The sequence below is a fragment of the Littorina saxatilis genome, linkage group LG17, assembly GCF_037325665.1.
Source record: "Littorina saxatilis isolate snail1 linkage group LG17, US_GU_Lsax_2.0, whole genome shotgun sequence".
Taxonomy (NCBI): domain Eukaryota; kingdom Metazoa; phylum Mollusca; class Gastropoda; order Littorinimorpha; family Littorinidae; genus Littorina; species Littorina saxatilis.
In genome coordinates this window covers 30,288,624-30,303,220 of record NC_090261.1, presented here as the reverse complement: position 1 = coordinate 30,303,220, position 14,597 = coordinate 30,288,624, and the positions used below count along the sequence as shown (strand labels likewise).

Below are 14,597 nucleotides of genomic sequence, written 5' to 3'. Positions count from 1 at the left end.
ACTACCCCGCTCTTCTTGTCAATTTCACTGCCTGTGCATCGAGCGGTGGACTGACGATGCTACGAGTATACGCTCTTGCTGTAAAAATGCAGTGAGTTTAGTTTCATTCTGTTAGTTCGACAGCTTGACTAAATGTTGTAATTTCGCCTTACGCGACTTGTTCTCTCTTCAGGTGCGTTTCATCCTCTGAGACTGAAAAAGCAGCGTTAATATTTCATTGGTGGCGTTTTTTATGCCGCTTTGCTCGCAAACCTCTGCAGAAAAACTGTACCCAACTTCTTGAAAGTGAAATGAAGGAAGAAGACATCTACTACTGAAGAATCAATGGATATCTCATAAAAGATGCATCTCGCAGGAGAATAAATCGTTGTGTGTGCATCCTTGACACCTTTTTGTTCAAAATTCAAACACTTCACATTTTTAACGAGAGTCTCTGAGAGCTATTTAGACAAGTGGAAGGAGGCTTGTCCTTTTTTTCTCGCTTTAGGTGCGTTTCATCCTCTGAGACTGACAAAGCAGCGTTAATATTTCATTGGTGGCGCCTTTTGTGTCACTTTGCTTACCGCAACTCTGCAGAAGCACTTTACCCAACGCTCATGCAAGTGAAATGAGCCACGAAGACACCTACAAGAATCAATGGAGACCTCATAAAAGATGAATCTCGCCATCATCAGAAGCAGGAGAATAAACCGTGTGTGTGTGTGTGTGTGTGTGTGTGTGTGTGTGTGTGTGTGTGTGTGTGTGTGTGTGTGTGTGTGTAGTGTGTGTTTTAATTGCCTACTGACGAGTTTGCTTTTGTACGCCGGCTATTTGCAACAGAAAAAAACAACCAGGCAGACAGACGGACGAAAGGACAGACAGGCAGGCAGGCAAGGCAGGCACGCAGGCAGGCAAGGCAGGCAGATAGACAGACAGTCAGACGAACGGACGGACACACGGACAGTACGAAAGAAAGCGGGGCAGACAAAAAGAATAAATGAATTGGAAGATATCTCCTCAGTACATTATGGTTTGAATTTAAGTGTAAATTCACACAATTATCGCCGTGCATATTTAGACTATACACAAAACTAAGTTTTCATAACTGAATGTCTTAGCAGTGTGTTACCAACAAACCGATTAAACAAAGTCTGGTTGTACACTTCAGATCATAAGATGCAATAGCCAGAGAAAAACATATGCTTGGTCGACAACTCAAAATGAATACCAAAGAAAGTAAATCCGTATTTCTTACCAGAGAGTTACTTGCTAACTCAGCCAACGAGTCTTATTCAGAACACACACACACACACACACACACACACACACACACACACACACACACACACACACATTCGCGCGCGCACGCATTGAGGACACACACTCTCTTTCTCTATTCTCTCTCTCCCTCTGTCTGTCTGTCTGTCTGTCTGTCTGTCTGTCTCTTTTTTCCCCCAACCTCCCCCCCCCCCTCCCCGGCCCCCCAAAACTAGCGCAAAAACTTAAAACTATAATTTATCTTTCTGGACCAATTCGTAAGTTTTCGTTCTCAAGCATGCTTTATCTGTTGACACAAATAAAATGCATTTTCAGTTTGAACAGTCGAATACGTACAAATTCGTGTTAGAAGATAAGGAATTGCCGTTCCTGTCAGCTGTCTAGAGACAAAAGGTAATAAAGGCACACACAGCTTCACGTAAACCATCAGTTTTCTGGTCCAGACACGGTCAGGTTTTTAAAAACAGTACAAACACCCTTTCGTTTAAACACTCACCGCTTGAGAACATCCAAGATGCCCTCCGAAAAGAGCGAGCATTTTTCAAAGAATTAATTTTGCGTGGCCAGCCAGATTTACAATGAGACAAATCCCGAAAGCCCGGTGTGTGGTTTACGCGAGCTAAATAGCCATTCACACGGACTGAAAAGCTATTGCAAGTGTGTTCCATAAGGTTAGAACTGCTTTTTTCGTGAGAAGATTTAAATCGTTAGAACTGTAAACCCGGCATTTGAGGCAGACTGGGCCTGTAACATATATAGTGCACAAACATAGCTTTTTGTTGTAAAATACAAAACTAATCACCGTCACAGGTATGTCAAGGATTTTACATGGGATGTGGCCATCCTTCCAATGAAACACATGACTTGCTGTTGTGAGTTGAAATGGTTTGATGAAACAATTTCTTGAAAAGTCGCTTTATATAGTAGCTTTTACGAAATTAATTCATAACAAAATCCCATCTTTTGCACAGAGAGCACCCATGCTGTTTACTTTGGGTATGCGACTAAGTGGAGGCCGGATGGTCTTATAGCATGTAGAAGCGTGGCCAGATGTGAGGCGGGGAGGAGGGATGCCGAAATGTTTACACTGGAAGGATCAGGGGTGTTCTTTTAAGCAACCGCTCAACTAAAAACAAGTCGCGTAAGGCGAAAATACAACATTTAGTCAAGTAGCTGTCCAACTGACAGAATGAAACTGAACGCAATGCCATTTTTTCAGCAAGACCGTATACTCGTAGCATCGTCAGTCCACCGCTCATGGCAAAGGCAGTGAAATTGACAAGAAGAGCGGGGTAGTAGTTGCGCTAAGAAGGATAGCACGCTTTTCTGTACCTCTCTTTGTTTTAACTTTCTGAGCGTGTTTTTAATCCAAACATATCATATCTATATGTTTTTGGAATCAGGAACCGACAAGGAATAAGATGAAAGTGTTTTTAAATTGATTTCGACAATTTAATTTTGATAATAATTTTTATATATTTAATTTTCAGAGCTTGTTTTTAATCCAAATATAACATATTTATATGTTTTTGGAATCAGCAAATGATGGAGAATAAGATGAACGTAAATTTGGATCGTTTTATAAATTTTTATTTTTTTTTACAATTTTCAGATTTTTAATGACTAAAGTCATTAATTAATTTTTAAGCCACCAAGCTGAAATGCAATACCGAAGTCCGGGCTTCGTCGAAGATTACTTGACCAAAATTTCAACCAATTTGGTTGAAAAATGAGGGCGTGACAGTGCCGCCTCAACTTTCACGAAAAGCCGGATATGACGTCATCAAAGACATTTATCAAAACAATGAAAAAAACGTCTGAGGATATCATACCCAGGAACTCTCATGTCAAATTTCATAAAGATCGGTCGAGTAGTTTAGTCTGAATCGCTCTACACACACACACAGACAGACAGACAGACAGACAGACAGACACACATACACCACGACCCTCGTCTCGATTCCCCCCTCTATGTTAAAACATTTAGTCAAAACTTGACTAAATGTAAAAAGGAAGATTCCCCATAAAAAACAAGTCGCGTAAGGCGAAATAACAACATTTAGTCAAGCTGTCGAACGCACTGCATTTTTTCACCAAGACCGCTTATTCGTAGTTTCATCAGTCCACCGCTCGTGGCAAAGGCAGTGAAATCGACAAGCCAGAATAGTGCGGTACTGACCGCGCTGAGCAGGATAACACGCTTTTCTGTATCTCTATTCTTTTTAAGCGTACTGAGTTTGTTTTTAATCCAAACATATCATATCTATATGTTTTTGGAATCAGGGACCGACAAGGAATAAGATTAAATTGTTTCTAAATCGATTTCGGAAAATTAATTTTAATCATAATTTTCATATTTTTAATTTTCAGAGCTTGTTTGTAATCCAAATATAACATATGTATATGTTTTTAGAATCAGAAAATGACGAAGAATAAGATGAAATTGTTTTTGGATCGTTTAAGAAAAATACAATTTTAATGACAAATTTCCGATTTGTAATGACCAAATTCATTACTTATTTTTTAAGCCACCAAGCTGACATGCAATATCAAAGTCCGGCCTTCGTCGAAGATTGCTTTGCCAAAATTTCAATCAATTTGATTGAAAAATGAGGGTGTGACAGTGCCGCCTCAACTTTTACAAAAAGCCGGATATGACGTCATCAAAGGTATTTATCGAAAAAAAAAACATCCGGGGATATCATTCCCAGGAACTCTCATGTCAAATTTCATAAAGATCGGTCTAGTAGTTTAGTCTGAATCGCTCTACACACACACACACACACACACACACACACACGCACACACACACACACACACACACACACACACACACACACACACACACCACGACCCTCATCTCGATTCCCCCACTATGTTAAAACATTTAGTCAAAACTTGACTAAATGTAAAAACATGCAACAAAAGCAATGTCTGCAATTAAGTTAAGTCTGGAATAAGTTTAGTGTCCTCCTTTTTCTTTGCACGTTCTGTACACAGCGGAATAGTTTTAAAAAACAAACTTTTATCTCTGTCAAGCTGTGTTCTATAATTCTAATCTTCGTGATGTCAATTTACTTCAGGTTATGGAAAATCGTTGACTGCTCTGAAGAAACGTGACTGTGACAACAAAAGCGACACGTTTGACTGCTTTTGCCAATTCCATTCTGAAAGAAAGTTGAGCCTGGCAATGCCATTTTTGTAATCATACAATTATTTTGCTTTTATTGTCATTTTGCATTTCAATCTTGAACAAACACAATTGTGTTTTATTTGTTTGGGATTATATCTATGGCAGAGAAATAATAACAGCCAATGTGCTGTGAGCTTCAACAGAATAAACTTGATAGTTTTGTTTGATAATTATCCCCGAGTACGCAGTACTAGGGTCCTGCAGACTTTAATTGTGTGTCTGTCTGTGTGTGTATCTGTGTGTCTGTCTGTCTGTCTGGACTTAACAGCTTATTGCTGGGAAACTACTGGGCGCAGTTCGTTCAAAAGTTGATTCACTAACTTGATAATAGGTCCGATTGATCGTATTAAAACTTCATAATGTTACCTGGGACCTAAATGCGAAATATTCCACAAAAACGACTCTTAACGGGGGGAGTTTTTGCGGTGGGAGGCTGGTCGCTTTGCGAACAGCCAGTCACTGAACTAAAGGGGAGACTTGGGCGGCTGAGCCGAACACGTCACGCAGTGACGAGAAAAGCATGATTTGCAAGACAGCCGACGGGTGGGGATTTGGTCTCGGCAAAGAAACTATTGGTCTCGGTGAAAGAGAGACAGAGAGCACGAGAGAGTCTATGGCCAAAGTGATCCGGGTTCGATTCCCGGCATGGGCGGTCTATTTTTTTTTTTTTTTTTTTTTTTTACCATTGTTTATTATGAACGTTTTAATGTTTTATTTTACTCTAATAGTTTTTTTAATTGTGTAAAATAAATAAATAATTTTTTTTATTTTTTTAATCCAAGTGATCCGGGTTCGATTCCCGGCATGGGCGGTCAAATGTTTTTTTGTGTTTTTTTTAATTCTTGTTTACTATTGTTTATTATGAACGTTTTAATGTTTTATTTTACTCTAATAATTTTTTTAATTGTGTAAAATAAATAAATAATTTTTTTTTTAAATCCACGTGCACAAGACAAAAACTTTCATACTGGGGGAGCGAGCCAGTCTGAAGAGTACTCGGGTCCAGCGCCAGCGTTTTTTATATTTTATCCCCGAGTACGCTAGTACTAGGGTCCAGCAGACTTTAAAGGCCAACATCCACAAGAATTTTTCTCCTGGAGCGACCTAAACTTGAACCCGAGGCAGTTCGCCAAAAAGAACCGCCGATCACGAGAAAAGCATGCGTATCGCATGCGAGACGATTTGCAAGCCAGCCAGCGCAGCAGCGGGTGGGGATTTGGTCTCGGCAAAGAAACAAACAATGCAGTGTTTGATCTCGGTGAGACTGAAAGAGAGACAGAGAGCACGAGAGAGAGCGACAGGGACACAGTGATTCAAGGCGCACAACTCTAGTAAAGTTGTCGTAGCACGTCCGCCTATGGCCAAAGTGATCCGGGTTCGATTCCCGGCATGTGTGGTCTATGTTTTTTGTGGGTTTTTTTTTTAATTCTTGTTTACTATTGTTTATTATTTTACTCTAATAATTTTTTTAATTGTGTAAATTCAATTAAAATTTTTTTTTTTTTTTTAAATCCACGTGCACAAGACAAAAACTTTCATACTGGGGGAGCGAGCCAGTCTGAAGAGTACTCGGGTCCAGTGCCAGCGTTTTTACATTTACTGAGTCAAGTTTTGACTAAATGTTTTAACATAGAGGGGGAATCGAGACGAGGGTCGTGGTGTGTGTGTGTGTGTGTGTGTGTGTGTGTGTGTGTGTGTGTGTGTGTGTGTGTGTGTGTGTGTGTGTGTGTGTGCGTGTGTGTGTGTGTGTAGAGCGATTCAGACTAAACTACTGGACCGATCTTTATGAAATTTGACATGAGAGTTCCTGGGTATGATATTCTCATACTTTTTTTCATTTTTTTGATAAATGTCTTTGGTGACGTCATATCCGGCTTTTCGTAAAAGTTGAGGCGGCACTGTCACGCTCTCATTTTTCAACCAAATTGGTTGAAATTTTGGTCAAGTATTGTTCGACGAAGCCCGGACTTCGGTATTGCATTTACATGCGAAAAATAAAGCAAGACGCTTTAAAAATGCGTTCAATGAACATGAAAAAAAGAGTGCTTTTAATGAATATAAAAAGACAATAAAAAAGGAATGCAAGTTGTATCATAATGAGTTCGTTAAAACTTTGAGAAAGTTAAGAAGTAATGACCCGAAAGCATACTGGAATCTTCTAAATAAAAATAAAAATAAAAAAAATAATTCCAAAACTAACTATCCAACTTGTTCGGAGTTTTTCGAACATTTCAATAAACTACAAGAGTGTGATGAAAATGAAATGGAGGATAGTAATGAACCTTTAAATGAAGCAAGTAATGAATTTCTTAATGCGCCTTTTACAAAGGAGGAAGTTATCAAATGTATAGACAAGCTGAAAAACAATAAGGCATGCGGTCAAGATAAAATAATTAATGAGTATTTAAAAGCGTCACATGATCGAATGATTGATATTTAGTCAAGTAGCTGTCGAACTCACAGAATGAAACTAAACGCAATGCAACGCAGCAAGACCGTATACTCGTAACATCGTCAGTCCACCGCTCACGGCAAAGGCAGTGAAATTGACAAGAAGAGCGGGGTAGTAGTTGCGCTGAGAACGATAGCACGCTTTTCTGTACCTCTCTTCGTTTTAACTTTCTGAGCGTGTTTTTAATCCAAACATATCATATCTATATGTTTTTGGAATCAGGAACCGACAAGGAATAAGATGAAAGTGTTTTTAAATTGATTTCGACAATTTAATTTTGATAATAATTTTTATATATTTAATTTTCAGAGCTTGTTTTTAATCTAAATATAACATATACCGAAGTCCGGGCTTCGTCGAAGATTACTTGACCAAAATGTCAACCAATTTGGTTGAAAAATGAGAGCGTGACAGTGCCGCCTCAACTTTCACGAAAAGCCGGATATGACGTCATCAAAGACATTTCTCAAAAAAAAAGAAAAAAACATTCGGGGATATCAATCCCAGGAACTATCATGGAAAAATTCATAAAGATCGGTCCAGTAGTTTGGTCTCGATCGCTCTACACACACGCACACACACACACACACACACACCTACACACACACACACACACACACACACACACACACACACACACACACACACAAACACACTTTGGTCATTAAAAATCTGAAAATTGTAAAAAAAAAAAAAAAAAAATTTATAAAACGATTCAAATTTAGGTTCATCTTATTCTCCATCATTTTCTGATTCCAAAAACATATAAATATGTTATATTTGGATCAAAAACAAGCTCTGAAAATTAAAAATATAAAAATTATTATCAAAATTAAATTGTCGAAATCAATTTAAAAACACTTTCATCTTATTCCTTGTCGGTTCCTGATTCGTGAAAGCGAAATTACAACATTTAGTCAATCTGTCGAACCCACAGAATAAAACTGCACGCACTGCAGTGTTTTCAGCCGGGTCACGAGAATAAAACAGCTTCGTCAATCCACGCGGCAAGGAAGTCGCTCAATATTTGCGTGCAACACGAAGTAAACAGACATGCAAGAATAGCGACGGGTTCAAGTTTAGGTCGCTCCAGGAGAAAAATTCTTGTGGGTGTTGGCCTTTAATTGTCTGTGTGTGTGTCTCGACTTAACAGCTTATTGCTGGGAAACTACTGGGCGCAGTTCGTTCAAAAGTTGATACACTAACTTGATAATAGGTCCGATTGATCGTATTAAAACTTCATAATGTTACCTGGGACCTAAATGCGAAATAAACCACAAAAAAACGACTTGGCGGTGGGAGGAATTCGCGGTGCAACAGCCAGCCAGGCAGTCTGATAGAACGGTGCAAGGTCTCGGCAAACCAAGACTATGCCATACTCGTAGCAAAGCCGCCGAATGGTACCGTAAACCAAGAATAGTGACGTAAGAAAATAGAATGTCGTCTTTTGATTTGGAACGCGACGTGTTCACGCATGGGCCACCATCGACACATATATACTGCAAAATGAAGGTAGGATAATGAGAAGGAGGAAGGAGGAGAAGGAAGGAGGAAGAGGAAGAGGAGGAGAAAAAGATGATGGGGTCAAGAAACTTGAAACTTAAATGACGTCGAGTTAACGTGCAGCATTTAATTGATCCAGTTGGCTCTTTGTTTAAGCGTGTCTATGTTTCAGTGTGAATAAGTGTAAAAGCCTTTTTGATTGTTGATCGCAACATTAAGGCAATATTCCTTGTACTTTGGGAAATATATTATGCATTCCGTATTGTGTGCTTACCCTCTCTGTGCTGTCTCAATGTTTATTCGACTAAAATAAGTCGGCGGTGGCCAATGAGCTTTAAGATCGGGGGATAAAGAAAGAATTTATGCAGACGGTTTAGAAAAGGACACTCCATCAACGAAATATCTGGTTTCTTTCCATTTTAAGGTCAACCTGTTGAACGAACTTGCATGTTCCACTTTTTAACACGAGCTCCCATTAACATCTCCAAAAAAAATCCAACTTTGAATAGCAGGAAGCGCTAAAATGAAGGTAAACTTACAGATGTTATCAACAGAAAATCTGGAAAACGATCATGAAAGTGGACTAGTCGGTCAAACGTTCCTGGACGTTAATCTCGATAGTTATTCCTAGACATGTGTACTGTTGAACTTGACCTAATCTCTCAAAATCAAAAAAACAAGAAAGGTAGGCTGTTGGAACCTTTGTTATTGACACAACAATACATTCACATATTTTTTAAATAACAAACGTTCCATCAACCTACCTTTTTTGTTTTTTTATTCTGAATTTTGGAACGTTGGCAGTCTCTTTGTTTTTGGATTTGCTAATCTCTCAAAAACAAAAAGGAAAAATACAGATACATGTATGCTGACACGTTCGCGCGCACATTCAGGCTCACCCGCTTTACACGTGAACACACAGCACCATCATACCGGCATGAACGCAGGCAGACACACACCCAAACACATCAACTCAAAGACACGCACTCTTGCATGAAGAATAGCGCACAGAAGCAGGAGATTCATACTCACGTACACACAAACACACATAGAGACACAATTAACTTAAATACAGAAAGAAAGACTGACAGGCAGACACACGTACGTACGCACAAAACCACGCATGCACACACACAAAAGCACGCACGCATACACTTACACACACACACGCACGCACGCACACACACACACACAGTGACACACACACACACACCCACACACACACACACACACACACACACACACACACACACACACACACACACACACATACAACAGATAAAAGATCGTAAGGAATTAGTACAGGAGACTGCGACAGATTAAGCTCGATGAGATAAGAACCTGAAACGTGTCAGTCTATCATTCACGTGACCATCAATTCTGTTCTGGAGTATAAATACTGACTCTTTTTTGCAACAGCCTCCTTACTTTTTTGACTGTGTGTGGTGACCTACTCTGTCAAACAAAATGGTAAGTTAAAACAGATGAACATATGACAACAGCTTTGTTGAAACCGAAACAAGCCAGACTTGATTTTATTCTATGTGCATGCTTTTAAAGAGCAATGCTTGAACGCCATGCCCCCAGATATAATCTTTTTGTTTGTACCTAAGGACCACCACTAAAAGTTAACAGCTTTTCTTGGTTTTAAATATGTTTAGCGTGTATTGTGCCAATCGATTATTGAATAGATCACAGTTTAAACCAAACAGATGGACTGCTTATACCCCTGTCACACTAGGCCTGCGTCCTCACGGAGTCCCGCGGCGTCCAAGAAAAATAAAGAACGCCGGGGTGCGCGCAGTAGGGTTTCCTTCAGCGCCGGAGCAACGCGGTGGCATCTCCATTAAATTTGACGTGGTGGGGTCGCCAAGAACGCCATGCAACGGCGCGCACTTTGCGCATGCACAAAGTATGTGCCGTCGCTCGGCGTTCTGATATGCGCGTGGTAGGAACGCCGTAGATCGCCGTAGCAGCGCGGTACGGTCTCCTACAGCGCCACAAGAGCTCCGTTGGCGCGCCGCAGTACGGACGCAGTGGTAGTCGGCGGCGCTTGCACGGAGACCTCACGGAGATGTCTCTGCGCTTCTGCCGCGTCCATCAGCGTTTGCTCGTAGACCTCACGGAGACGTCACTGAGTCCTTGGGTATGTCACTGCGCTTCTACCGCGTCCGTCAGCGTTGGCAGGGCGTTTGCAGGAAGTTGCCAGTGCGTTGTAAGCCAACCCCATAACGCAGAATACTCTCCCCTGTCGTATACATGCACTACCGCTTAATCGACACGCCGTGGACGCGCAGTGACAACTCCTAGCACGCCGTGAGCACTCCGTGAGAGCGCAGTGAATCGCAGAATTTTCCTGCGATCCCACGGCGCTCTGAAAAATTTACAACGCCGTGCCAAATCCGTGAGGACGCAGCCCTAGTGTGACAGGGCTTTTACGATTGTGACTTTCGATCGACGGACTTCGCTATTTCGCCGGTCCTGTCTATAATTAAACGTTCAGTAAACAAACATTTTCTTGCTTTTTACAAAATTTTATTCTACGTCTGATTATGTTCTGGGGGGGGGGGGGGGGTGTTCTTCCCAAAGGATAGTATTCATTTGGGGAAAACAAATCCGGTAATGCATTTTGTAACCCCAATATATCTGTTGAGACACACGGGCACTGTTTTGCCACACTAAAAACAGACTTTAGCACTCAGGAAATGGAATGCATTTGCTTTAGAATCAGACGGAAGCACCTCATATTAATTCATGTTGGAGAATACAAAATCATGCAGTCCTGTCCCACAGGTTCCTTGCCTATTGAGGGAACTGCAATGAATTATTCGCTAACAGCTTGGAGGTGAGACGACCATTGATAGAAGAACCACCTCTGGGGAAAAACCTACAAAAACCTTAAATTGCTTCGCCGTTTTTGTTTTGTCTCTTTTCTCATTGTTCTTGGTGTGGGTGTGTGTGTGTGTGCGTGTGTGTGTGTGTGTGTGTGTGTGTCCGTGCGTGCGTCCGTTCTGAACAAACAATAATCATATAGAATCGATTCGAAATATTACTGTTGAGGTACATTTTAAATATATACGTGCAGCTATTGAAACAGGCTTGACTTAGACAGGGGTCGTGGTGACTGACCGAGTTGTGCAGATCTTTTTGCACGCCGTTGACTACTTACATCAGTTTTCGTGCCCAGCACCTCGTTACGCGAAACTCCGTTGCCACGTTCTTTTGTGTACAAAATCCGTTTGAATGATTAGGTGCTTGGAACAAAAACTGGCGCAGAACATCAATAATGTCCATTAAAGCATCGACTGTACTGTACGCGTGTTTTGCATTGACTGATCTGCAACACCTACATCTTGCTTTATATTGTTTTTAAAACTTTTTTTCTCCCTCTTTTTCTTTTGCTAGCACATGACAGAAGGGTCGATTTCACAACAGTAAACAGTTTTACAGTGACAAAATTAATATCTCTTAAATAGAACCTGCCCTGGCGACCACCTCTAGTTTAACGACCACCTGCCCACAACGACCAACCCGAACAGCGACCCCGACGAGATCTTGTTCAATAGAATTCACCTTTCCATAGCGACCACCTCTCTGTAACGACCATTTTCGGTCGGTCACCTGGGTGGTCGTAATGGACACGCTCGATGGTATACAAAACTAGGGAGCTCTAATGCAGAACTAGGCTTCACCGATTTCATATATGTGTGTACATTTGAACTCCTCTTTTAAGATCCCCCCCCCCCCCCCCCAGTTTAAGACTCCCTCCCTTCACACTGTTTTCTCAGATTTTGTTTCTAAACCTCTGTACAAGTATCCCCATTTTAAGACTCCCTCCCTTCACACTGTTTTCTCAGATTTTGTTTCTAAACCTCTGTACAAGTATCCCCATTTTAAGACTCCCTCCATTATAAGACCTTGATTTTCTCAGATTTTTAGGTCTTAAAAAAGGGGTTCCGGTACTGTAGAACGATTTTTCTGTTACTCTTGCCCGCGGAGCAGCAGAAGCTGGCACTGGTTCTGGCAGCGCTCCTGGCCCTCGGGGCGGCCCATGCCCCGCGCTCCCTGTCCATCCACACTCCCAACAGTCCGCACCTCTCGGGATTCATCCGCAGCAGCGTGGGCTTGGACCTCTGCCCCACCTGCGTGGAGTTCACAGGGGAGGCCATCAACATGCTCCTCAACCTCATTCTGAGTAAGTGCCGCTGATGTACATGAACTGACTGAAGTGTTCCACGCTTGAAGTTAGTGAACACACTTTCTGTAACTATACTTTTGAACATAGTGTGATATATCCAGAAGCAAAACGTCGCACATGGTAAACACTATAGTGCTTATCTGAACAATGGTGTTTACCATGTCTACCTTTCGCTAGTAGAGCTAGGTACTACCGTATGTCCAACCGCTGTTCAAAACTGGTTACAGAAAGTGTGTTCAAAAGAGGCACGCCTCAACTTGGTGTAGGGCGTACTTTCAACTTCCTCTTCTACTTCTTCTTCTGGGGATAAGTCCACAGAGCGTTGCCGGGTTTTGGTGGTGGTGATCAATGATGAAGTTGGTGGTTGTTGAAAGTTGTCCTTTAGATCCAAAGAGCTTCTTCTCCATTGTTGCTGTCTAGGGGGAGGACAACACTTTCACGACGTCCTCGAGGGTTTGTGCAGATTTGTTGCCGCACGGGTAGTCTGTTGTGCAGTGCGACAGGCATATATGCGGTATAGGTGGGAATTCAGTGCGTATGTGTGTATTTTTAGTCGGTGGTTTTTGAGTCACTTGAGAAAAAGTGACTCTATGTAATCGGTCAGTGTTAGTCTGTCCGGCCGGCCGGCCGTCCGGCCGGCCGGCCGGCCGTCCGTAGACACCACCTTAACGTTGGACTTTTCTCGGAAACTATCAAAGCGATCGGGCTCATATTTTGTTTAGTCGTGACCTCCAATGACCTCTACACTTTAACGATGGTTTCGTTGACCTTTGACCTTTTTCAAGGTCACAGGTCAGCGTCAAAGGAAAAATTAGACATTTTATATCTTTGACAAAGTTCATCGGATGTGATTGAAACTTTGTAGGATTATTCTTTACATCAAAGTATTTACATCTGTAGCCTTTTACGAACGTTATCAGAAAAACAAGGGAGATAACTAGCCTTTTCTGTTCGGCAACACACAACTTAACGTTGGGCTTTTCTCGGAAACTATAAAAGTGACCGGGCTCAAATTTTATGTGAACGTGACTCCCAGTGACCTCTACACTTTGACGTCTGCTTTGGTGACCTTTGACCTTTTTCAAGGTCACAGGTATGTCTTGAATTCTTCAGGTATGCATTGTGTTGTGAATAGCAATTTCTTCCTGTCCATCTGATGCCTCATATAATATTCAGAACTGCGAAAGTGACTCGATCGAGCGTTTGCTCTTCTTGTATGTATTTATAATAATGGCCCGTCTCAGTGCTGTTATGGTGGCAGGTGGGTTAATACTTTAAAAGTGATGACATCGAGTCGTCAGTATAGACTAGCCAATACCTACAATGCGCACGTGTGTTTGCGAGAGCCACACATATCAGGCTGAAATTCTCAAACTTGAAATCTGGTCTTATGTTTTCTGGTCGAGACCAAAGATACTCCAAAGCCCGCATCAAAAGCTGAACCTCTTTTAGTTTCGTGAAGTAGAAAACAAGCTCTCTGAACCTTGATAAGGATGGCAGAAAGCTCTGGAGGCTCACCAAGCAGTTGAATGATGAGAACACCAGCAGAGGAAAGATCACATTAGAAGAGAACGAGAAGGTGCTAACTGGAAAGCATGCTGCCAACCAATTTGCTGAAAGCTATGCAGCTGAGAGCAACCTCCATGTTAGCCCCGAGAAACAGAGAGAAGCAAGAAGAGAGAAAAGAGAGAGAGACCTGCCAGACAGTCGACAGTGGACGCCATGAGTCAACCACTCACACTCCACGAGCTGCACTCAGCTCTGAAAAAGTCAAAGGCGAAGAAGTCCCCTGGCCCAGACGGCATCACCAACGAGATGCTAACCCACCTTGGTAGTGCAGCAGAGAACAAGCTACTCGAGGTCTTCAACAGCAGCTGGCAAGAAGGATCGCTACCACAACTCTGGCGAGAAGCGATCATGATCCCCATCTTAAAAAAAGGGAAGGATCCAAAGAAGGCCACCAACTATCGCCCAATCAGCCTCACCAGCAGTGT

At 41.8% G+C, this 14,597-nt stretch overlaps 2 protein-coding genes across 2 annotated transcripts in view; one reads left to right on the top strand and one right to left on the bottom strand.

The window, feature by feature from the left end:
• Window positions 1-14,597, bottom strand: part of LOC138952025 (transmembrane protein 179-like) — a 180,955-nt gene that overhangs the window by 89,305 nt on the left and 77,053 nt on the right. The gene's annotated exons all lie outside the window — the stretch shown is intronic.
• Window positions 9,794-14,597, top strand: part of LOC138952024 (countin-3-like) — a 34,121-nt gene continuing 29,317 nt past the window's right edge. Inside the window, exons 1-2 of the mRNA XM_070323599.1 lie at window positions 9,794-9,875; window positions 12,408-12,600. Of these exons, the coding sequence (XP_070179700.1) occupies window positions 9,873-9,875; window positions 12,408-12,600 (196 nt within the window). The 5' untranslated portion in view covers window positions 9,794-9,872. The remainder of the gene's footprint in view (window positions 9,876-12,407; window positions 12,601-14,597) is intronic.